We start from the raw sequence: 26,897 nt of genomic DNA on the forward strand, positions 1-26,897 counted from the left end.
ATTACAGTACAGACCAGCGAGGATGATGACGTGGCTGGAAGAGGAGCAAGATAAAATTAATTTTAAAGATTTTCTCCTAGTCTGGAGAAAATGAGACTCGAGTGAGATATTCTAAGGTTACCTTATGAGTCTGTTTCAAAGAGTAATCAGAATAATGCTTGCAGTGTTTATAGTGTTTAGGACAAGAAGTAACACCTTTAGGTGGCAAGGCTCAAACATGACTGATTGTCTAAGGATTGAGAGGGCTCTGACTCACTGAAGTAGATTGTCTTGGGCTATTAAGAAAGTCTCAGCAAAAAAAAAAAAAGTCTGAAAAACAGCTTTTAGTAAAACTGTTAGTGGACCAGATGAGCAGAACTGCAGAACTTACTGAGATCCTTTCTGAACCTATTTTTTAAACACTAGCACTAGAGTAGAGGCCCAATATGGAAACTTTCAAATACCAAGAAGAAAATGTGCACAGTTATAGAAATAATAACATTCAAACAGCAAGAACTGAAGGTGTCAACTCCTTTATTTCAGTAAATATTGAAAACTTTTTCTTTTAAATGTGTTTCACCCATAATTCATCTCCCACCAGAAAGAGTCTTTTTATTTGTTGCGAGAGCTAGAATCCTTTTGAAAAAATAGACAGGATTTGAACCTTAGCCAGAGATAAGAATCTGTGTAATTGTCAGATTGTGAATAAATGGAGAGGCAGTAGCCAAAAAGTTTTTTAAAAATATTATTATCTTAAGTTAGTTTGCTAAAGCTAATTGTATTTTAAATATTTTTCAAGCTATATGGGCCTTTCTAGATCTTAAGGAAGTGCATACTTGAGATGTTGGGAGGTGTTGGATGCTTCAGAAGATGATGTAATTAATATACTTAGCAAAAGAATGAGTATGAGTAGGGATTTTTAGACAAATTTTAGCTGTTAGCACTAAATTTTAATCCCATCAACAATGAATTATTCTTACTGTCTCTATATAATCATGAAGTTCATTATGGCACAAAGAACTTGAGCATTTTATAGATTGCACCTACAATTTGTGGTGAAGTAAATGCAATATTAAGCTATGTTGCATTTCTCTCTATAGTGTGGCAGTTTAGACTGTACGTTCCTTGAGAGAGAAATGGCATGTCTTTACAGAATGCAAAATAAAATGGAAGATCTGAAAATGCCCTGAAGTGACTTTATAAATAAAATTTTATGCTTAAAAAAAAAAAAAAAAAAAAAAAAGAAAGAAATTATATTAACTTCCTAATCCATATCAGATAAAGAGGGGTTGTAAGTATCAATGTTTTTTCCTGGAAAAATTAGGCTTATAAAATTCTGCTGTGGTCCATGTTCAGCACTATTATTATTATTTTATATTGAGCTTATTGTGTAAGTTGAAAAGAACCAAAGGGGCATTTTGACTCCTTAAACAAGGATGCCTGTGGAGAAAGGAAACTTAATTACCTGAGGATAACTGGAATTCTTTCAATGTTTTATCCATAGTGATTCTGCTCCCTAACTTTCATTCCTTGCTGGTATGTAGCTATACCTGTATTAGTAAGGGACCTGAACACTGAGGCATCCTTTATCCCCTTGTTTTGGTGAGGGTATAAATGTCCATGAGACATGGATGGCTGGATCCCGTTGTCTGGATGCTGATGGGTCTAATGTGGATAAGCATCTGAACAAATTATCTGTAATGTAAAAAGCTTTCTAATACACAATGTTTTTCATGCTTCTGATAAATTGTAGTCTACACAAATATTAAAAATATTTCCTTTAAGGTCTTTTTCTTCTTTTTTTGCATGAGTGTAGAAAAGGAAGTCATCACTTGAAAACAGCAGCAGAATAAACAGTAACTTTATTCTGTTTTCTGGAATATTGCTATAGGCCAGTCTACATCACATGTAAAAGTTTTGGCAAGCAGCCATCTGCTGCAGTAATAGCAAGATATTGGATTAGATTGCACATTCCTGATGTGCTCCCATTATTTTAATGGGTTTAATCTATTTGGAATGTTACTTATTCAGAAGAATGTAACAAATGTAGCATCTCCTGAAGCCTGGCAGTCTTCCTAAGGAATAACCACTCTGAATGTGGGTTCTGCCTAACTCCAATGACATGGACAGAGTTGACAGCCTTCAAAAGTGCCTGAAGGGATGATCTAGAATGGGGAGAAACTGCTGATGCCCGACTTGCATTGTTGTGAAAGGACAGAAAAAGGCAGAAGATTTCCAGAGCCGTAGTTTAATTTGATCTTGATTAGACAGAGGGTTTGAATTATCAGGCCCAGCACCAAAAAGCTATCTGGGACAACTTACTGGGATGAAAACACATACCAGCCTTCTGTGTGTACCTTCACAGAGCAATTTATACTGGGAATATTTAGTTCCTTTCAAACTCTTACTAATGCTCTGATCTTGGCCCTGTTATCTTGTGTTTTCATCAGTCCATCTCTCTCAACAGAAGGCGAATTCTGCTCTGGCATCTTCCCCACTATGATTTTTTTCTCCCCTCATTTATCCTATATCTTTATGTTTTCATATCCAGTGAGTTGTTATGAAATTTACACAGTCCAATTTTCACTCATATTTCAAAGGGATTTCACTGTTTTTTACTGTGTTTATCTCTGAGCTTGCTATTTTTCTCATGAACTTGCTCTTTTCATGACAACATAATCTGCCTCATCTACTCTCTACTGCTTGCACAAATCCTTAGGCTCAATTCAGGCTAAACACATTCTGGATACATATAAAAATATATCACAGTAAGTTCATACTATTTACTGTCAGAGAAGCAGTAATGTTCCTTGAACTTTTATGAAATCTTCCTTTGTATAGTTAATTTCTGAATTAATTATTTAATTAATGAACCTTCCTGCATTTATTAGGTTCATACTAAGGATGTGCTCAATCAGTACCACTGAAACTGCTGGAAGTTCAGGAAATTAAGTGCTAATGAGTGAGATTTTTCTTCAGCATTTTTTCAGTGTCATATATCACATGCTTGTACTGTTCCCTTTTCAGTCTCTGGGGGTGCTGACATGGCCAAAAACAACCCAAAATCTTAAATGCAAGGAGAGAGATTTGGAAAGGAGGATTTAAGACACGATGGTGGTTCTGACTGCAGCTCTTGCAGCAGTGTTATGAAGATACACTGGTTAATATATCAACCTTTAAACTAAAACTATGTTAAATAGCAGCCAGCTACTGTCCATCCTCGATATTTCAGCTAGAATTATCTGAACATCCCACTAGAAAATTCTGAACATCTGGCTGGCTACTGTAATCAATGTTGACATAGTGGAGGAATTCTGGAGGACTAGAAAAAAACTACTATTATGTCAATATTTCAAATTATTAAATTGGATCATTAGGATAATTCTAAGTCAGAGGGAAAATAGTAAGTGATAGAGAATGAAACATGTAAATGTGACTAATACTGATACAGATTTAGAGAAAAGACAGTTTGTCAAATGTATTTGATTGCTTAAATGAGACCATAAGTTGGCATATAATGGTAAAAGTTTGGATTGATATTCTGAGGCTTTTATAAGGCATTTTGATTTAGAAACCAGAATGACATATAATCAATATGGTTCTCATTAAATGGATTAAAGACTAGCCAGGAGTTAGATCTCAAAATACCTCAGCAAAAGGGAATTATAACTGGTCAGCTATATTTTGAGCATGGGTTCCTGCAAGAACTGGTTCTTGATGGTTTTTAATCCTTCCACCCACTTCAATTCACTTTATTTGAGCCATGTTGTAACCAAAGGATGGCCTGGAGTTCTTGCCACTCAGAAAGCAAGACTAGGTACTAAACAAACTCTGGCTGGCTGATCTGAGAGCACAGGGTTGGGAACAGGAAGAATTGCCATGAGTCCAAAACTGGAGCTGAACTCCTCAGGGCTGCTTCATGCTGAAGGCACCTAAATTCAGTGCATTCCACAATCTCTCCTTAGGCATTCCACTAGCACACAACACCTACTTGGTATCCAGAAAAACCTTGATCATGACTCCTAACCCCACTGCTCGCCAATTCCTTAGGAATGGTTTATTCAGCTTTCATGGTGTGCCCAATGCACAGCAATCAGGTTTGCCTCCTTCCTCTCTTTTTTGAGTTTTAAATCTTCTCTACAAAAGGCACTTTTTTTCAGGAAGTGGCGTAGCCTGCCCAGCCTCTTCAGAGAAACAGGAACTTGTGTTAGAGCTGCTCTCTGTGGGTAAAATAATCTGGACCTGCTGCACCTGAAGTCAACAGGCTGTTATGTGAGTGGACTGCCATTAGCTCTCTTTGCTTTTTCTCTTTCTCTCTTTCAAAATAAATGAAGTATTTCTGCTCAGCGTAAGCTGCAAACATCAGGTCAGCAGACAAACACCGATTCCTGCCTTCCAGCTTTCCTGCAGCTCCCTGTTGCAGCACTATCTGTGTAAAAAGCCAGGTCGAACATTCAGCCCTGGCCTTCAATTGCTGCTTGCTTGTTTTGTTCTGAACCCTGTCCTGAGGCCCTCTCTCCCCACACAGAGGGGACTAAACACTGTGTTTGGAGTTTCAGCTGCTCCTGCAAGGTCTGCAGACACAAATCTTTATCTTCCAATAACCACGAAGCATGAGCTGGCAAGAATAATAAATGAAGCTGGCAGAAGTCAAGTGTAACCCTTGCACCTAAACTTTGTTCTTAAAATTAATTTAAAATCTGTTTCTCCCCATCCTATTGCACTTGCCCTCCCTAGAAAGTCTCTCCTCTGGTCAGAATTTATTTTCTTTACTTGCAGTATAGTTGCATGTGACTCTGGTAACACAAATACTGGCTTTTTCAGACTATTTAAGCAGAGATTAATCATTACATAGTACTTTGTATCGGGAGGCAGTGGAGGACAGGGGTCTGGAAATGCAATATACTGGAGAAAAAAAAAGGCCTGTGATTGTCAGGAGTATGGCAATAACTGAAGACTTTGTGTATGATGCTAAGTGAGAAGCAAGCCATAAAAGATCCTAAAAGTGAATTCATGGTTATCTGATTCCTTAGAAAATTATGACCAACTGGGAAGATAGGCAAGGAGAAAGGATTAAAATGCTTTAAGAGACAATCTGTTTTTCAAGGCTGGAAAATATAGTTTATTCTTGGTTACAGATATTTAAATAGATACCTTTTAAAGTCCCTTTAGCCACGAAAATTTAATGGTTAATTATAAAGAATGGCTTAACTGGAATAATGTAAATGATATTTCCATGGATGAATTCAAGCACAAACAATTTGAACCATACTCTCCATGCTTATGAAAATATCCTCTCAAAGTAAAATTGCTTGTTTAGTAATTAAGTATTTAAAAACTGTATCAGAAGTTAGAGTCAACACAGTCTTCTGGAGTGAAAACATCAGGATGTGTTCCACACCTTTGGTTCTGGTTTTTATTTCAGAGTTTAAAAAAGTTAAAAAAAAACCTATCAGTTCTTTAAATTTTTGTTACTCTGGCTTGAACACATTTAGGAATAGAAGGCAAAGTGGATCCTGAGCTGCAGCTTGGAGCACTGTGCTCCCCTGCCCAGCTCAGCCCTTCCTTCACCGCCTCTCGGCGCAGACGAGGTACGGCTGTGGCTGTAGGGTCATCCCTAACCTGGGCTTCAGCTCTGGGATCACTCCATGGGGGAAATGCAGGTGAAACCGCTGTAGCAACGAGGTGAAAAAAATAAACATTTCCATTCGAGCCAGCTGTTCTCCAAGGCAATGTCTTCTTCCTGAATTGAAAAAAAAAGGTTTTAAAAAGGTTTAAGATAACTTCGGTCACATTTTCGCTCTTACGATGAATAGGAATGGTCATTTCTGTGTTCTAGGAGTGCTCTGTGAACCTGGTGGCAGTATTTTGTAAGAAGGATAGGTGATACTTACACTAAGAAACTGACTTTAGAGAATTTGTTGCTCACAAATGCCATTGAAACCAATTCTGTCAAATTGATTTAGATAGACTTGTTACTGTATCTTGTCTTGAAGTGCCAGTCTAGATGGAAAATGCTTGAAAAAATGACATTGTGAATTTTAGCCTTTTCCCCCTACTATTTTCTTAATTACATCTACTGCCAGTCATTATTAACTGGCAATTATTAGAACTTCGTAAGGAGAATTTTTATTAGTTTATATACAAAACTAATCTCATCTATATAAAAGACATTATGCTAAAATTTGTTATCTCCAGAGCACATTATATTGAATATCTTTAAATTGAGTTATATTGGATGTCTTTAAATCAGAACTGAGGATATCATTCTGTCCATTTATTGCCATCCCTTATACTTTACACATCCCTGGATTTGTGAAAAGGATCAGTGGAAGGAATTGCTCTTACCTAGGGAAAATGGAATAAACGCATCTTTCTTGACAAACTGCCCATTACTGTCCAAAAACCTCTCAGGAAAAAACACTTCTGGATTGCTCCAGTATTTTTCATCAAAGTGAACAGAGTAGAGGTTGGTAATGACTGTGGTGCCTCCAGGAATGGTGTAACCACGCACAACAGTGTCTTTGGAAGTGGCATGGAAAATCCCCAGCGGGACGATGTTACAGAACCTCAGCACCTCGTGCAGAACAGCCTCCGTGTAGGGCATCTTGCACTTCTCTTCCAAGGTGGGCATTTTGTTTGGACCAATGACAAGATCAATTTCTTTCTGAACTTGTCCTGTTAGGAATAAAAGCTGAGGTTTATTTTGTGATAGCCTTTACATTCTAATTTCAGCTAAAATATTTGTGTATATACATACATTTTAAAAGCATATTGAAACATGATATACAAAAAACAGTAGCTTACAAGCTTTTAAATTTAGACTCTATATTCCTATCCATGGCTAGTGTTATTATCCCCATTCTGAAACAATGGTGAAATTGATATTAGAGTGATATTTTTTGGTCAAAGTACAGCAAGAACTTTCCAAGTTATCTGGGCCTCTCTTCTTCCAAATCCTGGAAGCCCCAGCTGAACCAAGCACTGATAAGGTTTTGGCAGGAAAAGTGGAGGCAGTGAAACCAGAAATGTGACTCTTCACTTCTGGAATCCAAACTTCTCCTCACAGTGTCTGGGCTAACACTCAGACATCTATTGCTGTCTTACTTCACAATGACTGTAACACATATTTTTATTTTTAAATGCCATTTCTGGTCTTCCCAAAGTGTAAGTATTCCTGTCTATCATATGTAAATCTGTTGTGAACTGGGGAATGTAAGATAAAAAGAATTGTACCTAAATTGTTACCACAACCTGATTTACATTTTTGCTGACACCTGTACATTTTTAATTTAGTTTATTACCTTCATATTTAATTACATTTTCTTATTATTTATTAACTACATAGATTAGTATATCTGCCAACAACAGATCATGCATCACAATGCTAAACCTAAATATATTAGAAATACTTAAAAGTATTAAAGCTTCATAAAAATGTCTTCACAAAATAATATGTTAAAATTTTATCATGACACTTGACTTTTGATATCCTCTTTGTCTGCATTTAAAACAAGTCCATAGTATATTTAGTAAATGACACAATAGAATAATATATACAAAGCTTTTTTTTGGTGATGATTATGGATCAATGCACCACTTTGAAAAAGCATTTTAAGTCTGCAACAGGAAAGTGAATCAGTTCCTCAAAATGGCAAAATTCTTACCTTGAATGTTTGGATAAAGAGCCATAAATAACACTGCCCATCTTAAAACATTTGTTGTGGTTTCCGTCCCAGCTATGATGAGTTCTCCAACGGAGAAAATTAAATTTTCTCTTGAATATGTAGATTCTGGGTCGTTTCCATTGCAATCCATCTCATCTAAATATGCATCTACGAAATGTCGAGGTGACTGAGGCTTCCTATTTTCAGAGACACGTTCAATAAGCTCATGAAGAAACTCATAGACTTCAGCTGCATTTTTAAACAGCTGCTGGTGTTTCCCAAATGGCAAGATACCAATCCAAGGAAAAGCATTATATAAAAATACAGAAGCACTAGCAGCTAATTCAATGTTTTCACTAAAAATCTCAATCATGTGCTGAAATTCTGTATCTTCGTATGTGAAACGTTCTCCAAAAATAATCAAATTAGTAATGTTTGAAACAGCATTTGTTATCAAGTGCTTAAGATCAAAGGGTCTGCCTTTGTACGTATCAATGGCATCAAGAAAAAACAGAGATTCTTCAGAAATTTTGTGTTCAAAGGACTTTTGACCATATCCAAAAACTCGAAAGGTATTTACAGCTAATTTGCGGTGTTCTGTCCATCCTCTGCCATATTTACTGTTCAGTAAGCCTGAAAAAATATTTTGACACAGTATTTTATGCAATGTATTTTTTGACACAGTATTTTATTTTTCTTCCCCCATAAGATAATGAAATAATTCAACAAGACAAAAAATGAGACAAAATATTTTGCACATCTTGCTATGGAGCATAGTCCACGAGTGACATTCCTTTCCAAATATCTTTACAGAAGCATCAAGTATTTTATGAAAGGACATCAAGTACAGAACTGGCTAAAGCAGATGCTTCATGTCATGTATGGGACAAAAATTACATTTTTATACAAAAGAGATTAGCACTCACCTCCCATGTTGGTCAGCTTCTTGAACAAGGGAAGAGACGGCCTGTCTGCAAAAATTTCACTTTGATGGACAAGGCATTCCTTCACTGCATCGTAGCCATTCAGCACAACAGCAGATATACCCCCGAGGTCAAGGCTGAAGATCTTTGGGGGGAGAGAAAAAAAAGGAATAAAAAGTGTCAAATGCTAGTACAACCCAGTCTGGAGAACAAGGAATGAAAAAGTGAAATGATGCTAAACGTCAATGTGAAATGCAGAGCTGAATAACCTTCAGCAGGGCACACAGGTGGCCAGAGGTGGGACAGATGTGCCATTACACAGGAGAGTCTCTGGTAAGCTCATTTGCTTTGTTAAAAAATAAAATTAATTAGCCCACACTACATTCTGTGCTTTGCTGTGCACCTAAAGAAACCAGCCCTCCAAATTAAGGACTGGGGACACCTTCATGTAGTCCCTAGAGAGGAGTGAGAGCCAAGGTGACAGCCAACAACTGAGAGCAGAGCCCAGCTAGGCCCAGCTTCCTTTTCTACAAGTGGTTAGCACAAGGTGCTTTGGAGAAAGGCACAATACAGCCTGCAGAAGGCACATACAGGATTTTTTAAAAAATTAAATCTGAATCTACATTTTAATAATTAAAACTGAGCCTAAACCTGACTCCTTAAATCCCTTTCCATACATTCCCTCGGTGTTAGAAATCTCTATTTTTACCATTACAAATCTTTAGACTTTTCTCCATGTCAAAGCTGGTGACCTCCACAATAAGAAATTATGTTATCCTAATTATACATTCTGTGACAACTGGATTGTCACCCAAAGGGTTGTCAGGCACTGGAACAGGCTGCCAGGGGAAGTAGTGGAGTCGTCATACTGGGAGGCATTTAAAAGCTGTGTAGATGTGACATTTGGGGACATGGTTTAGTGACAGACTTGGCAATGCTGGGTTAACAGTTGGACTCGATCATCTTAAGGGTCTTTTCTAACCTAAATTATTCTATGAGTCTATTTTATTTTAGAAAACTTGGTATTATCACTGTTATAATGGCTCTTCTTTTTTATGTGTCAAGAAGACAGTCCCGGTATATTTCTGTAAACCATCTGTGAGGTTTGTATACTTTGGTCTAACTTGTTGATCTTTATTCCTACATCATACACGATTTTTTTTTTTTAAACTCTATTTTTTCAGAGTCCCCCCAAATCCTAATATGCTGTTTCCCTCAAATTCTGCAGGATTCTTTCTGAGACCAGATGACTGAAACTTCGTACAGCATTCCAGGCAAGTAGAAAGCTTGCTTTATTCGACAGCACATTTCCTTCCTATTTCCATTCTACTTATCCTAGTACTTTGCTTGAAGAACATTTACTTTTTTTTTTTTAATTATAAAAATACACGTTAGATCTAGTTGGGAGTTAACTTTTACGAAGCTCGTAAGAGACTGGCCGCCTAAAGCTGGCTGATGGAAAGAAACGCGCGATACAGAAGAAAGTAAAAAGAGGGAAAAAAAAAAGGGAAAAGATTAGTTTTTACATAGTTAGGCTGAAGGGCTGTAAGCATCTCAAACACCGCGCTCTGAGGCGCGGAGCCCTGCGCTCCCGGTACCGCCGCGGGCAGGGCGGCAGCTCCCCGTGCCGAGCCGAGCCGTGCCGTGCCGTGCCGAGCCGAGCCGTGCCGAGCCGTGCCGTGCCGTGCCGAGCTGTGCCGGCCCTCCCCGCCCCCGCGGGCCCCGGGGCGGCGGTACCTGCCCGTGGATCTGGCTCTGCCGCCGCAGGTAGACGTGCGGCTGCTCGGCGCCCAGCGCGGGGATGTTGCCGAGCAGCGGCAGCCCCGCGGGGCCGGGCGGGAAGCCGGGCGGCCGCCGCTGCTTCAGCAGCTGCCGCACCACCAGCGCCAGCAGCAGCGCCGGCACCGCCGCCAGCGGCAGCAGCCAGCCGGGCGCCCCGGCTCCTCCGCCGCCACCCGCATCGGCCCCGCCGCCGCCGCCGCTTCCTCCTCGCGTCCCCGTCCCGCCGCCGAGCATTGGCCCGCGGAGGCTCCGCCCAACGCGTCAGCAGCGCTGCTCCTTCTTCTTTTTTTTTTTTTTTTTTTTTTTTTTTTTTTTTTTTTTTTTTTTTTTTTTTTTTTTTTTTTTTTTTTTTTTTTTTTTTTTACCGGAACAATACCTAGCGGGCCCCTCGGGGTTTGTGCAGTGTCGGAACGCCCGCCGGCAGTGGCAGCTGCGGGGAGGGACCGGCAGTTCTCTGCTCCCTGTTAAGTCTCTCTAGGATCGCAGCCGCGCAGTTTGGAGATGACAGAATCACAAGGTTGGAAGAGAACTTCAAGATCATCGAGTCCAACAACTTTTACGAAGCTCGTAAGAGATTGGCCGCCTAAAGCTGGCTGATGGAAAGAAACGCGCGATACAGAAGAAAGTAAAAAGAGGGGGAAAAGGGAAAAAGATTAGTTTTTACATAGTTAGGCTGAAGGGCTGTAAGCATCTCAAACACCGCGCTTTGAGGCGCGGAGCCCTGCGCTCCCGGTACCGCCGCGGGCAGGGCGGCAGCTCCCCGTGCCGTGCCGAGCCGTGCCGAGCCGTGCCGAGCCGGCCCTCCCCGGTGTCTAACCTATATTTCCCTTGGTGCAGCTGTAGACTGTGACCTCTTGTTCTGTCAGCTGCTGCCTGGAGAAAGAGACCGATCCCACCTGAGCACAAGCACCCTTCAGGGAGCTGTAGAGAGTGATAATGTCACCCCTGAGTCTCTTTTTCTCCAGGCTAAACACCCCCAGCTCCCTCAGTTGTTCCTCACAGAGCTTGTGTTCCCAGCCCCTCTCCAGCCTCGTTGCCTCCTCTGGACACTCTCCAGCATCTCAATGTCCTTCCCAAACTGAGGAGCCAGAACTGGACACAGCACTCGAGGTGTGGCCTCAGCAGTGCTGAGTACAGGGGAAGGATGACCTCCCTGCTCCTGCTGGCCACACTATTCCTGATCCAGGCCAGGATGCCATTGTCTTTCCCGGGCACGCTTCGGGCTTGGGGAGGCTTGGGCTGGTGAAGCCCACGGTGATTCCCTCTGGCAGATGTGTTCTGGACAGATTTGTGGCAGCTCCAGGTGTGATGTCCATGATTCCCGTGCTGTGCAGCCCAGCCTGGGCTCCTGACCCGGCCATGGCCCAGCCAGCCAGCAGCAGGAAAGGGTCCCTGCCCTCGCAGGCAGCACGGTGGCATGGGTGAACGTCCCCGGCCCTTGTGACCGAGCAGCTCGGAGATCACACATTTAATGTGCAAAGTTGTTGTCACTTAGTGGGATGCTGGCTCAGGAACGAGGGCTTGAGCTGCAGAAGAGGCCGAGATCCGTAAGGCAGGGGTCAGAGAGCAATGTTGCTGTGCCATGTGGCATTCTTGGCAAGGCACTTCATAAACAAACCCAGATTTGTTTCCATTCATGTTGATTTTGTCATTACATTACTACTATTTTACACCCAATTTTAGGAATAACAGAAGCATTCCTGGCCCATTACAATTTCTGAGCCACATGTTTCTAACCTGAGATGTCTTTCTTGTTGAATTAAGTACATTGATAAGATCTAAAGATGAGAAATTTATGCTGATGTACCTCATTAATAACTTGTGTCAATGCCAGCGTCTTGTATCAAAATCTTACCAAGTTTGTCAGAATACAAAGAAGTGGGTTCAGACCTGCTGGAGGTTCATTCTTCTTCCAAGTTATTTCTTCATCCTTTATTTCAGTGTGATACTGCCCGGTGTCTTAATTATTTGGGTCATATCTGCAAAAAATACCAGTATTTTCAATGCCAGTGCCTAAAGAATTCTCACCAAAGATTCAGGACCTCAGCTTGGCTCCAGTCAGAGGAAGAACGAAGAGAAATTGCTAAGGAGTAAGATGTGCACATGCTTAAATGTCTGAGAAAACATAGGTAGAGGTACTATTGCTTTGATTTATTTTTGCAGCTTATCTTCAATGCTCTGTTATTGAAGTGTTAAATACACAAAGTTTTAGATGATCATGATTTCCACTGCATCCATGTAAGAAAAGAAAGGTAATTAACAGTTTTGGCAGCAAGCGTTTTGAAGGGGTGAAAAGGGAAAAAAAAACCATAGGAAAGATCCAAGAAGAGAGGGGAAAAAGATACAGAAGAAAAGTCCAAATATTTGACTGAAAAGAAAGGAATAGATTTGTAGTGGAGGGAAAGCCAACAATATTTGACAAGTATCTTCAAGCACAGGGGAGAGCAGTCAAAACTGACCTTACCAGAGTGTTTTAGCCATGGGGATGGACAAGAGACAGTGATGTTAAGCACTGTAACAGAGGAAGGGAAACTGAAAAGCGTGATTGCAGAAAAATAAAATCCATTTTGGTCAAGCCAAATGCTAAAGATAGTGAGTCAACCAAGATTAAAGGTCTGAGAACCTCTAAAAGATGCGTGATTAAATGGAGCAGCATGGACAAAGATGACTGAAACTTCTCAAAAGTAAGTGATAAATAAACCCTTGTAGACAGATGAAATCACTTAAGGATGCAGGTTTAGGGATGCAAGACTCCAATTGCTGTCCAAGCACAGGATTCCTTGCCAGTTTCTGATTGATCTTTTTATTTTTTAATTTTTTTTTCATTCATTCATTCATTCTTTCAGAAGTGTGTGGGCAGCTTATGCTGAATTGCTTCTTTGGGAATGTTTTACTCATCTTAATAATGGATGATCAAATGAGCAAACTTATAGGACGAATAAAGGTTTTTTAATTTGAATTATAAAAATGATGGCTGAGTAAAGAAACCCATTAATGCATGTATCTTTATTAAATTCTAAAACATTCTAGTCATCAAGTTTTGCAATTACTTTGCACTAGAAATTCTATAAGCAGAAGTTGGAGTAACAGGAAATGATTGTGTTCCTGTCCTCTCAGGAAAATCACAAAGCAATTATTTGGCTTTGTATTCTTTGACTACACATACTTATATATAGCTTTGACTTTTGAAGAAATATACTGCCAGGTGTGGCTGTTCTCTGTATAGCAATGTTAAGATCTTGATGATAATTGTGAGGAGAAAAATGAAGCTTTTTCCAAGTTCCATTAAAATACTCACAAACTTGTATTTAGCTCCAGCTTTGAAACAGGCTCTGGTTTTCTTATTCTTCAGAGTTGACATTGTAGCTGGAAAACAAGGTAAAGCTTTATCAGGTTAAAGTGTTTTCCATTCCTGTAGTAATGTCTCTTGTTCAATGAAATAATGACATGATTTGTAAAGTTCAGGAAAACAACTTCTTTATAGACAGATGTGTAAAGGTTTTGCTCCTTGCCTTTGGTGGTGGACTAGGGAAAAAAGAGAGATCTTTACAGATGTATGTGAATCAGGCATGCTTGTCATGAAAGAAATTAATTTCACAAGCCCACTGACAAGTTTAGACTAATGTGCAGATGTTATCTATTACACTCACAAAGCTCTTTTTAACCTGTGTCATCATAGAGAATGATCCACTTCCATGTCACAATTATCTCCTGAGCCAAGCCTGTGATGATGCTGGTGCTTTACACATTATCTAAAACAGAAAAACACATCTGATGTTTTCCCTTGTGAATTTGGTGATTGGTTGCTGAGAAAATCCCCACCATTTCCTTCAGTCACATCCTTTTCTTTCATCACAGTCCTACTCCACCTAAACATTTCATGTCTGTCAAGCAGACTCAGAAGGCTGGAGACTGGCTTAACTTGAGAAATAGTTTTGGCATGTTGTATTTTCTGGTTCTTTCGGAGTATACTTAGGTCAATTCTATGCATAAATTTAGAAATTCATCTTTTTAATTGATGGTCTCATAGGACTATGGGTTCTGAGAAACTCTGCTGAAAGTAGATTAGCAAATATCATGTTGTAATAGCCTTTGCCTTCACAAGCTATTTACCAGTATATAAGGACAGAGATCTTTTTCAGCCCCAAATTTCACTGAAGGCAGAGGCTAAATCAGTGCTGTAGGACCTAACAATGTCAGGACTCTGCCTGGCTCTGGGAGGGACTGAGGAAAGCTCTGAGTTACCCTGTGGCTTCATCAGACCTCAGTACTGGCAGGACAAAGGATGAAATGATGACAGGAGGACTTCCACTCTTCTAACATCCTGTAAACAAGAAGCAAGGATTAACTCGAGAGCTTGAGAAACAGTTTCTCACCTTATTTTCACAGACATGCTCTGACAATATATAAGATAGTATCACAGTACTTGTGCAAGCAATGAAATCAAAGTTTTATAACCATGCTGTTGTTTAACAGGATTAGTTTTCTGTTTGGAGGTGTTTTTTTCAACTCTCATTTTACCTGGAGAATGCAAAAAAAAAAAAAAAGGAGTGCAAGTCAGTGCTGATTTTGAAACATTTTCAGGGTGAGGTTTTCCTCTGTAGTGCATCCCCTCAGTGCTACCCTGGTAATGCTGCAAGTCTGACCCTGCCTCTGCTGAGTGTGAAGGGCTCTCCTTGTCAGCCTGCTGGAGGTGTAGTCTGGGACAGAACTGGAATTGTGCCAGTTGTCAGAGGGAGGGAATGAGTTTCCTGGTGGCAGGAGAGGGCTGGAGTAACCTGCTCGGAGGCTGAGCTGTGCTAAGGCAGGACAGAATGTGACAAAGTCATAGCAAACGTCCCTGTGGGCTGCCACTGCTGCCTGGCCAAGCAAACCTCAGGGCAGGACAGCATGGCCCAGTCTGGTTTAAAGGATTATTCCAAACTGGATTTTGAACATATCCAGGAAAAGTGCCACAGAACCTACAGAATCTTTTGGGGTTTTTGTGTGATAAGAAGATTTCAAGGAGATTAAACCAATGCAACCCTGATCTTCTGTTTAAATTGTCTGTCCTAAATCAGCCTTGGAGCTTTTCTAAAGCGTTTTGGAGGAAAATTTGCTTCCAGAGTGATTCATAGATTTTTCACTAATTAGCTCAACAGCAGTTCCACTTTCTCAAAAGCAGGCACTGAAGCAGCCCAAATCCAGATTTAATGTCCATTAAAAAGGAAATGCTTTAGTGTTGGGATTTATATCAGTGTTCTGGTTCTCAGGAAAGTACTGCATTTTTATAAAAAAGAAGCTCTTTTTTTTTTTTTTTGGGCCAAATTCAAACCAAACCACAAGATAGATTGGTACAATATTATTTATGTGGGTAAGCTGATGTAAGCTTATGCTAAATCTGAATATGTTTTTTCAGAGACTATGGCAGCAGGATTGAGGAAATAATTTGAACAATTAGGGATGTAAGTTTTGCAAAACTGAATGCCTACAAAAGTTATAGTGTTGGTTTCAGAGTTTAAGCCATTCTCCAGCTTTTCAAATTATGGTGTCACAGAAATTGGAGGAGAAAGGTATGAAGAGAACAAATGTAATGGATTATACTCCTTTCCCACAGTATCTCACCTATATATGTCACTCCTGACAGATGTTAGAGTAACATGCCATGAAATCCTCCACTGAAAGAGCTTTCAGTGCCATAACTGAGATGCAACCTACTCTTGCCTCTCATTAATCTCACTTGTAGAAAGCTTTTCTCAAGTGTGGTGTCTCCTTTGTTGCCCTTCAAGACTATAGTATATAATATAGCACCAGATTACAGATTGTTATTATTTCAGGACAAGTATTTATATTTTTGTTATCATCTTTCCCCATAGTCTTTCCTTCAGTTACATTTCCCTGGTCTTTGAGCCTGTTTCCCTAAATCCTTATATGGGATCTCTGATAATCCCTACTGGTATTTTTCTGGACTTTCTCCAACTTACCCAAGTCTTTTTGGTCTAGATCTTATCAGCAAAAGGTAGACTGCAAGGATTACCTCCCAGGCCTCAAACAAGACACTCCTGCTAACACACAGCTTGCTTTTACAGCAGCACGACCCCATTCACTCTGGCTTAGTTCATTTCATTTTCTACAGAACGGTGGGTTACAATGAAATGTTAGAATGAATGTTAGAATGTTAGCTCTGTTCATCTTGCCCCACGTGGCTTGCAGAAGCTTCTTAAGGAGCAGTGAAGTGACTCCCCAAGTTCTCCTTGTAAAGAAAGAGCATGTGATTTTTAAAGTTGGCTTTATCATAACTTGCCCTTACCTGAAAAAATCTTGATTAGTTGTTATGAAGAACAAACTTAGAGCAGAGACCCGAATCACACTCACCTCCCTCGTGGAGAATTTACTGTGTTTGTGGATCATGGCATCATCACTGTCTCCCCTTTCATTTTGATAGGGTCCACTTTTCTCTGATATGAACCAATCACGGAAATGAAGATTTTACCTGTGCAGCTCACAGTCCTATCTTTCTTGATGAACTACATTTTAGTATTGAACAAAAATTGCACCATAATATATAAATGCAGTATTTTTTTTACCAGCATTCCATCTGATAGCATTTCAGAACTTCACTACAGTATCTGTGGCTTCTCAATATAATGGCAATATTTACAGTAGAAAAAAAAAGATCACTCTTTAAAATATATTGGTTTAAATGGTATCAAAGAGTATAATATTGTAAGAAGTTGCATTTAATGTAGAGAAAGTCACTATAAAATAGCCCAGATTTTTCTTATTCTCTAAAAATTAAAACAAATTTATCTGAAAACGAAATTCCTTTTATGTGGAGCTGGGGGTTGCATTAAACAATCTGATTTCTTGAAATAAATAAATAAAAAGAATCCCGTCATTCTGAGCCTTTTTATTTAATCTGCTTTGAATCTATACCCAGCACTGAAAAAGGCAGAACAAGTACCTTGGAACAGATTGTTTCAGTAAATGTCTCACTTTCTTAGTGCAGTGCTGCAAAGTACCCCTCTCTCCTAGATTTTCCATGAACGTTTAACCTTTGGGTTTGGATTTATCGAGCAACAGAAGAACGTCATCCTGTGAAAATCCTCTTTTTTACAGCTTCAAAAATAGACAAACTGGACAACTGCCCTTCTTCTCCATCTCACGTACAGGAGAAATTTGCAAGAAAGAAGATATGTTTGGGGAGAGCAGATGACATACAGCCACGGGGGAGGGGGGAAATAGGACAAGCGTTCCAGCTGGGAGTCCCTCCATTAGCGCTGGCAAGGAGCAGCCGGAGTGCCTGCCAACATCCAAGTGCTACATCATCTCTACGTGCACAGGAGTGGATCTATTGGCATTCGTACCTGTTGGTTTAAATTTACACTCCTTCCTGTGAAAGCTTAAAGTAGAAATGTTGGCACCTGAAATCCTGTGATCACCGGCTCCAGCCCCGGACCGAGCCACACTGGCAGGAGAAGGGCTTGAGCTGACTGCAATCAGCCACAAGGCAAAATTTAGCTTTTTCCTCCCAGAAAGGAAGAAACTGAAATATGTTTTACAACAGAATCGTCTGGGATTTTATTGTTTTAACTTTAATCCCGGGAACAGTCTATATGGACACAGAGGAAATAATTACCCAAAGGAAATGGGAACAATTAACTCTTAGCATAGGAAGAGAAAAGAAAGAGTGAAGTTAGAGAGAAATACCATACTGGCAGCCCAGTCATTTAAGTTCCTGCACTGTATTTCTGTTGGTGTAACTGTAGAAATCATATTAAAACAGCAAAACAAACGCCGAGCCATTCCTTTAGGTGCTGACTAATATTTGTAAATGCATCCTCAGAAAAAGTACCTTAAAACCAGAACAGGAGTCGTGAAAACGGAAGAGATTTTAAATCAAATACTTAGACTCCTTCTCCCGGGGGATTCCCGTGGTGACCATACGTGCGAGGGAGCTGCTGTTTAAAACGAACTTTCAAATTTGGCAGAGCGGGGGGGAAGGAGAAAATCTTCCAGGGAGCATCCCCTCCACCACCGCCTCGAGGGCTGCCGCTCGTGAAGGGCTACGAAGATGTGTTGGGAGGGAGGGGGGATAAACCCCCCCAAAAAACCCCAAAAAAACCCCCAAAAGTGTTTCGGGTTGTCACTTGGAAAAAAAAGCAGAACCCAGACCCCAAGTACCCAGAGGGTTTTGTAATTGTTCTGCAAAACGAGGGCGGCGAAGCGGCGCAGCGCCCGCCGGTGGCCGCCCCGCGCCGGGAGGGGACGGGGCCGGGGCGCCCCGAAAGGCGGTGGCGATGGACACGGCCATCCCTCCCCGGACGGCAGCCACTCGCCAGGGGTTTCTGTATGTTCGTGGGTTTTTTTTCCCAAACTTCCCAGCTAAAATCTCATCAACAAAACATCACCCGCCCCGCGGCTCCCCCCAAATTTATCCATCCATCTCCCGGTGAACACACGGCTCCTGCCGCCGGGAGCGACCCTGTCATCGGCGGCTGTGAAAACATAAGCGAGGAGCCCGCTGGGATGTTCCCAGGAGCGCTCCCCATCCATTTGAGCAGCGGAAAGCGCCACCCAGCCACGCCGGTGCCCCGCTCCCTGCGCGGGGCTCTGCTGGCCGCGGTGTCGCCGCCGGGGCCGGCGACAGCGGCACGGGCGTCTCCTGCCACCGCAGCCGCCGGGAGCCGGGAAGCGCCGCAGGGGAGCGAGGGCAGGGCCGGGACGGGCGGGGCCGCGTGGCTCCGGGGTCCCGAGGACGGTGCGGGACCCTGCGCGTCCCCGTGTGCGGCGGGGCTGCCGCTGCCGCCGGGCTCGGCGGACGCCCAGCGACTTGGGGCGGGCAGGAGAGGCGCTCCCGGTCTCTCGGGGCGCGGTGGAAGCGCTCTCTGCGCCCAGGCGCTGCAGAGCATCTCTCCCGGGCCGCTTCTCCCCTTCCCCGCCCCGCTTGTGTCCCCCCCGTGTCGAGTGTCCCCGCCCCCGCCGGGCCGGTGCTTGCTGCGCCTGGGCAAACACCCGCCCGGACAAACATCCTGAGCGGGCAGGTGCTGCGGTGACAGAGGGTCCTCGGCGGGTGATGCATGGGCGGCGCGCAGCTGCCCGGTAATCCCGGCCGGGCAGCGCGGGGGCGAGCCCCGCTCCGCGGGCGCGCCGAGGCGCTGCACCTGCCCCTGAAGTTGTGCGGTGGAGATGCTGGCGGTGCCGACAGTTTCCCCTCGGAGCGCGGAGTTACTCCGCGGCCCCGGCCCGGCGGGGCGGTGCGGGTTCCCGGCAGGGCAGAGCACGGGAGCCGCTCGCCGCCGCCGCGGGGATGCTCGCAGGTGCCGCTCGTCCCTTTTCCCGGCGAGGAGCGGCGGGTGCCGCGGCCAGCGCTCCCTCCTCTGCCGAGGGGCTGAGGCGTGCCGGTGTGCTCCGCTCGGGCGGCGATGGGCGCTGCCGCCCGCCGTGCCCCTGCCCCGCTGCGCATCCCGCCGGCGCGGAACCCCCGCCACCCGCAGCCGGCAGAGCGCCGGGTACGCCCGGGCTGCGCGGCGGCGGCCACCGGGGGAGGGCGGAAATTCCCGGGGAGGGAGCGGCGCCGCTCTGCAATGCGGTCCCGCTGCTGCAGAGGTCGCCACGCGGGAGCGGTGCAGCGGCAGCGGTGCAGCGGCAGCGGTGCAGCGGGAGCGGCCCCCCCGCCCCGGCCGCGCCGCGCCCCGCGCGTTTTTTGTGAATGGGACCCTCAAGGAGCGGGCCATGACGTCACCGCCGGGCCCAACTGGCGCCCAATGGAGGAGCGGGCCCCGTCGGGCGGCCGGCGCGGTGATTGGCTGGCGGGCGCGCGCGGGCGCCCACGCAGGCGGCGGCGGCGGCAGGTATAAAGGGGGCGGCGGGCGGTGCGTGACACCGCGGCTCGGCGGCGACACCGGCACCGCGCCCGCTCCTGCGCTCCGCTCCGCACCCGGTAAGCGCCGTGCCGTGCCGTGCCGTGCCGTGCCGTGCCGTGCCGTGCCGTGCCGTGCCGTGCCGTGCCGTGCCGTGCCGTGCCGTGCCGTGCCGTGCGGCTCTGGTACCGCCGCTCATGGGCTCGTGTACGCGGGGCGGCGGGGACAGTCCTTCCCCGCTCGGGCGCTTCCTCGCCCCGCGGATGCGACGTGGCGTGTCCGGCCAGGACAAAGTGCTGCGGCAAAGGTCACGGCCGGGGAGCCGCGGGGAGGACGGGCATCCTTTGGAAGTGGGGTCGTGGTTCCCGTCGAATGCCGGGAGCTGGCAAAAACGAGGATGATGTGGTGGTTGTGATGTGCTCCTTGGAGTGCAAGGCAGTGATGTTGTGAGAGAGGTGTATCTCAAATCTTAAGTAATAGATATTTTTGCAGCTTTTGTGCTTGTGACTGATTTTTGACTTACCCTCTTCTCTGGTTTCAGAGCAGAAGTATTTATTGAAATTAAACTACTTAATTCTTAGTGTAATCTGAACTGGGGTGTTAGTGTGCTGGCTGGCAAGAAGCAAGCAGGTAAAGTGCTAACAAGGGCACTTGGTTCTTAAAAATGTTAAACACTTACTTGTTTTTCCTTTCCATTTGTATCTGTCCATGTCAGACACACAGTCTGTGACATTGTGTGCAGTCTGTGACATTTCTGCCAGTTTGAGGAAAACTGCTTTAAGTTGAACGCAAATATCTTATCTGCAGGTCTTAAAAGCCACCTTTTTCTGCCCTGTAATAGAACCAAGCTATAATAAATTTTTGAGAAAACTAAAGCACAATAGCAATAATCAAAATAAGCAAAAAGGTGAATTTAAAATAAAATGCGTTTCATATGTGTGCTACTTGTGGCTGGGAAGCAATGACCTCTTTAGTGGAACTTGCAGGATTGAGAGGGTTGGAAAACAGCCATTGCTTGATGTACCTCTTTGTTGTAGAGAGGAAATCATGGTTATGCTGAAGATTTCATCTTTCCTTGCTGTTTATGCCTTGGTTGTGTGCCAGATGGACAGCTTCCAGGCAGCCCCAGTCAGGTAAGAAGCTGGTCCTGTTGCTGAGTGCTCTGTCTGAACGGCATGAAAATGCTTAATATTCTTGAGAGGTCCAGGAGGGAAACAGACCACGGCGAAGGAGAAAGGTGGCTGCTGCTTTTTGTGCTGGGGCGTTTTGATTGCATCTTTAACCTGCCCCAGGCTGCGTGTGAGGAGGGCGCATCGGGGTTTGCACATTCACACCCTGAAAGGCACTGGCAATGACACGCAGCCTGCCAAACCCCTCTCTCTGCAGCGCTCTGGGGCTTGCTCACCCTGTTTCCCTTGCCTCTGCCTAGACCTGGCTTGGAGTCCATAACGGATCGAGTGACTCTCAGTGACTACGAAGCTCGCAGGTTATTAAATGCGCTGGTGAAAGAGTTCATACAGATGACAGCAGAAGAGCTGGAGCAAGCCTCCGAGGGGAACAGGTAAGGACTGCATTCCTGGGCAGCAGAAAAGCAATGGGGGAGTGTTATATGTTTGATATTTAGCAAAAAGCTATTTGGGCAGACCCTCTGCAGGTCACAATCTTTTTGTTTTCTTGGGATTATGGCTAACTGGTAAAGGATGATACTGCAGAGACATCCTAGTGTTGGTGTCAAGGGAACGGCTTCCACCTAGTTAACCTGCCTCTGTCTGTCTCTTACTTCTGAAAGTGGAGGGCGATTTGAGCTTGAATGAGTAGGTTGTGTTTAAATATGGCAGCAAAAGGTATGTCTTCCCAGTGGGAGTGTTAGGGCATTACTCAGTCGCTCTTGGATTCTCTGTCGTGCAAGTGCATGCTGTTGTAAGGCATGGAAAGTCCCTGGCAGGAGGGATGTGTTCCTCCTGATGCACGCAGCACCACTCTCTCTCCCTGGGACCAAAGGCATGCAGGAGCATTTGCATTATCCTAACAGGATTTGCATTGCAATGCATGGGGATGGATGAGACACTGAACAGCATGCGGGATATGGGGAAAGTTCAACTTCCTGACCTCTACTGTATGAGCATCCAAAAGGCTAATGGACTTGCTTGTCAACAAAATTGGATTCATTAACAAATGGTGTTTTCCTTCTGACTGCTTTTGTATGGACTTGCCTTGCATGGAATGTGATGTGGAGGGTTTGGGTTTATTTTGAATGAGTTTTTTAGTTTCTTAACGGTAGATCTTTTATGCAGGGAAGAAATGCATGAATGCGCATGCTTGAGGTTACTCTTCCTTTGGGCATGTTTTTATTTTCTTTCCCCCCTGCAGCCTGGATAAACCCATTTCCAAACGCTGTGCCAGTCTGAGTACTTGTGTGCTGGGCAAACTGTCTCAAGAATTGCACAAATTGCAAACTTACCCTCGCACTGACGTCGGGGCTGGAACTCCTGGCAAGAAACGGAATGTGCTGAGTGACCTGGAACATGAACGCTATGCAAACTATGGGGAACCCCTAGGAAACAACTAGACATGCTTATTTCTCCCTCTTTCCCTTTTTTAACCTGATGCATGTGGATATAACTTTGATTGCTAACTTTGCTGTGTTCTTTTGATTCTGTTTTTGACAGAGAATGTTTGAGATGGACCTAATGTTAGGAAGACCAAGAATATAACATGCATACCACACTAGGGGAAAAAAATAAATAAAAATGATCAGCACTGCCTTGACATTCCAAATGATTTTCTTAGACATTGATTAAAAAAAATTATAAAAAAGGCTCTTCATTTCTGGCTGCTAAATGTACAAGTAGATTCTTTCTTTTGTGCTTACCCATGCACTTGTTCAATAAACCTATTTTTCTATAAGGGTTAGATCTTTTTGGTTTAACATTTTGTTTTAGAATGTGAGATTTCTAGATGAGGTTAGAAAAATTTTGCAACTTGTCTTAATGTTCAAGAGAGGCAATGCTAGAAACTTTAGAAAAGTTCAAAGAGAGCTTAGAAGTCAAAGTTCTACATATAAATTGATATATACTGCTGTAATCAGGCATGCATGCAATCCTGTTGGTAGGGACCCTGAGAAGCAAAGAAATCAGGAAGGCTCATACATATTCATTCTAACAAACTAGAAATGTAATCCTGTTTAAAACTGGGTACTGAACATGTCCAGGTAAGAATTTTGTGGTCTTTCTCTTTTCTTATTTTACAATAGGTCTTTGCGCTATTTTTAAAACTTATGTACCTTTAAAATATTTGTGTTGATTTACAGTTCACCTACCTTAAATTTTCTTGCATTAAGAGCCAAACCCATATTTCTTTACAGTTCTGTTGCAGCACTGCATCTATCTTTTAATTAGAGGCCTCTTTTAAAAACTTGGCATTAATTGTAAAAACAACTCTTCATTGTTAAAATTAATAAACTGCCTTGTGATGCTTAGCTGAGTAAAATCCCCCCTACTGAAAGAAAAACTCATTGCTTTAGTAGGAAATTCTTCAAGCAAGGATTGTGTGAATGCATATTCCTTGAAGTTCCCCATCTAGCACAACTCTTGGCTGTAGGCTGAATTGTGGGCAGAGAGCTAATACTGTCACAGTCTGAACTGCCCCACGGTGAAGTTCTGTAGTAGACAAAGGTCGAACTGGAGGAAGGAGAGGTTCTCCCATGCCCACTAAGCACCTGGAAGCAGTATCTTTGTAGTTCAGCTCTGAAGGCAGCTAGTCAGTCACTGACAGAGCTCCTGTAGTGGTCAGAGATGCTGTAATTCCATGTGTGTTCTGGCTGTTAGGGAGCATAGGTGTTGGAGCGAGAAGTGAAAAATCTGTGTTGGCTACCGCCTTACCAGAACACCTCAAGCAAAATACAAATGTGAGCTTTTGGAAGAAGAGGGGGTTGTTTAAATTATCCAGATCTGAACCTCCTCAGCTCCTTTACATGGCTATAATGCCTGGCTGGAGGCAGGCAGTAGCCCAGGTGTAGCTGAGAATCTGGCCTGGATTTAGTCTTCAGTCCAGCTGCTTTTATAAAGTGAGTCTGAAGCTGAGAAAACCATGAAGAGGCTTCTTGTAGTAGTTATAATCTGTGCACAGAAGGTGCAAGTGCCTGCAGCAGAGCCTTTACTCCCCATAGTGATGTCTCACTGCGTGCAGGGCTTTTGCTGCAGGAACTAACTCTTCCTTTTCCTCCTGAAAAGCAGTGTAACAGCACAGAAGAGGGCCTGCAACACAGCCACCTGTGTGACCCACCGCCTGGCAGACTTCCTGAGCAGGTCAGGGGCAGTGGGCAAGAACAACTTCGTCCCAACCAACGTGGGCTCCAAGGCCTTCGGCAGGCGAAGAAGAAGCGTCCAGATGTAAGGAGCTGGATGGTGATGTGAACACGGTAAATGCACAGCACCAAACAGGGCCTGGGGCATCACCAGTGCTTGAGTTGTGTGGGGGGAGTACCAGACCTGCAGTGGTCACCTCTGAGAAGACAGGGGGAGTCAGAGTGCGAAAAGAAAAAAGATGTGACAAATGGAACAAAGACGTGTGTACAAGAGCTTTTGGAGATGTTCTGCTTGGGTAACCACCTTCACAGTGTATTAACTAAACACAACAATTTGGTTGAAATTGTTTGCTTGTTTTACCACTGACATTTCGTTATCAACATATCAGTAACTCTGGTGTTCTTTCTTACAGATTGCAATGAAACCGAAAACTCGACTTTAATTTCTAATGGAAGCAACTCTTCTTCATAAACCAAGACCACCAAAAAGATTAATTTTTCATCCTACTATTGAAAATGTTTTATTTAATACAAATGAAAACACTTCTGTTATGTATAGTAAAAGAGAATCTAGTTATTAAAGTTAAATTATTGTATATTCTTTTTATATGCAACTCTATTTCAAATAAAATGTGACGGCATCTATTATTTATTTATCTTCCAGCTTATGTGATCCATGCTACTTATCCTGGCCCTACTGCCAAATCTCGGGGATTATACTAAACTGCTGCCTGGCAAGGCATATGTGTATTATACAGTGTGCTGTGCCTTGATGTAAAACACTTAACTATCCTGATTGTACAGTATGTTTAAAAAAAAAAGAGAAATCACTTCAGTATTGTATTATTTGTGAATTTACGCAAAATTAAAAAAAGTATTTTAGATACACTTGGATTGAGAAACTGATTTTTCATTTGGACACGCTTCTGGAGATAGGTGGCACCAAGCCAACATCATTGCAGATCAGCTAGTCCATTGATCTGCTGCAGCCTTATTAACTATAAATACTAGGGTTTGGGGCAAAAGTTCAGAACAGAAAGAATAGATGCTTTTTATATATATGTTTAAAAAAAACCCAAATGATCCAAATGACACCACTTAGACTTCAGCCAGAAAAATAAGATGAAGCCACAGGTACATCTAGTAAAAACTTGGGGATACATTTCATTGTGTAGTTTAAAATTAAATAATTTCATACAGGCAATAGTTCAGATGAAAGAGCCTGACATCCGCTGTAGATTTTTGTGTAGAGTCAAAAAAATGAATTAAGAAGAGAAAGAGAAGCTACAGAAATGTACATTTCTTTGAAGCAATCCTGAGACAGAGTCTATTTAGGGATCAGGGATAAATAATTAGAGTGAGTGGAGAAGAGGGTAGCTGGATCCATTCCATGGACTTCTAAGTGGTGCTGCCAACTTCCTTCTCAAAGCTGCTGCTGTTTCAGTTTAGTAGCTGAGTCAGATATTTGTTTAGATTTGTCTCGTGCTTTACAGCCTGACCCTAAAATCTGCTTCATCAATTCAGATGAATCCCAGAATGGGTGAGGGAAGAGGCCACAGGGCACCATGTGGTGCCACCTCCCTGCTCCAGCAGGGTCATCCTGCAGCACAGGATTGCATCCAGAGGGTTCTGGGTTATCTCCAGTGAGAGAGACTCCTCCTTGCTGTGCAAAGCTGAAGTGAAGGTTCTCATGCTGTCTCTGTGTCTCTGCTGCAGGTGTCACCAAGAGGAGCTTGGCGAGCCTGGTGTGGACAGTGAGGCCACCCAGTGACCTCCAGTCCGTGCTCGTTCCTGGCTGCGGGTTCACTCCTTGGGGAGCAGCAGCCCTGGTAAGTCAGTGTACAAAGCAGGCCTTGTAGGAGATGAGCCACTGCACTGGCTTTGTGCAAGGATCTGCTTGGGTTGGACCAAACTGCCAGTTTTGGAGCCTGTAAGTGTTTGTTGCTATGTTTCAGGTGTTTTTCCCCATTTTTCTTTACACAAAGTAGGGGTCACGTGCTGGGATTGCCTGGCAACCTCAGCAACACCTTTCCCTGTCACTGTCAATCCTTTGGACACAGGTGGCAGCTTGTTTCTTTTGTTTCCTAATACAGCACTCAGCTGTTTAATCTTTTCCAAGACAGAATGCTAAGTACAATTATTGGGGTGAATACATGTATTTCAGTGATTCATATTCAATAAGAAGCCAGGCACTGCCCATCGGCCATTTCTGGCTTTAAAGTCTAAATGGTCAGGCAGTTTATTTTTTCCCATTTACAGCCATTCTCTGCTGAGAGACACCTGAGGCTCTGCATAATTGAATGTCAGCTGTATATCCATCTAATCTAAAAACTATTAGTCCCTCTTTTCAGTTTAACAAAGTTATGCAAGGGATTTCCCCAGACCAATGTTGCACACC

The 26,897-nt window shown here is 43.4% G+C and overlaps 2 protein-coding genes across 4 annotated transcripts; one reads left to right on the plus strand and one right to left on the minus strand.

Annotated features, from left to right (window-relative positions):
- Nucleotides 1–4,974: 4,974 nt before the first annotated feature.
- On the minus strand, nucleotides 4,975–10,585 carry LOC120501096 (vitamin D 25-hydroxylase). The gene is made up of 5 exons (XM_039706797.1): nucleotides 10,307–10,585; nucleotides 8,573–8,714; nucleotides 7,647–8,279; nucleotides 6,328–6,657; nucleotides 4,975–5,722 (listed from the first exon to the last, which is right to left on the minus strand). Exons 1-5 carry the CDS (start codon nucleotides 10,583–10,585, stop codon nucleotides 5,547–5,549), a joined length of 1,560 nt encoding a protein of 519 aa, XP_039562731.1. The 3' UTR covers nucleotides 4,975–5,546.
- Nucleotides 10,586–20,138: 9,553 nt separating this feature from the next.
- CALCB (calcitonin related polypeptide beta) lies at nucleotides 20,139–25,385 on the plus strand. Of its 3 annotated transcripts, none has more exons than XM_039707749.1 (5): nucleotides 20,143–20,273; nucleotides 21,231–21,326; nucleotides 21,623–21,754; nucleotides 24,429–24,613; nucleotides 24,913–25,385. In XM_039707749.1, the coding sequence occupies exons 2-4, from the start codon at nucleotides 21,241–21,243 to the stop codon at nucleotides 24,586–24,588; spliced, it is 378 nt and encodes a 125-aa protein (XP_039563683.1). In that variant the 5' UTR covers nucleotides 20,143–20,273; nucleotides 21,231–21,240; the 3' UTR covers nucleotides 24,589–24,613; nucleotides 24,913–25,385. The 3 variants fall into 3 exon arrangements, with proteins under 3 accessions (XP_039563680.1, XP_039563683.1, XP_039563682.1); XM_039707748.1 differs by having other exon boundaries at nucleotides 20,144–20,273; nucleotides 24,426–24,613; XM_039707746.1 differs by lacking the exons at nucleotides 24,429–24,613; nucleotides 24,913–25,385 and adding an exon at nucleotides 22,564–22,934 and having other exon boundaries at nucleotides 20,139–20,273.
- The last annotated feature ends 1,512 nt before the right edge of the window (nucleotides 25,386–26,897 follow it).

Source organism: Passer montanus, unplaced genomic scaffold, assembly GCF_014805655.1.
Source record: "Passer montanus isolate IOZ18808 unplaced genomic scaffold, ASM1480565v1 scaffold2, whole genome shotgun sequence".
Classification (NCBI taxonomy): Eukaryota; Metazoa; Chordata; class Aves; order Passeriformes; family Passeridae; genus Passer; species Passer montanus.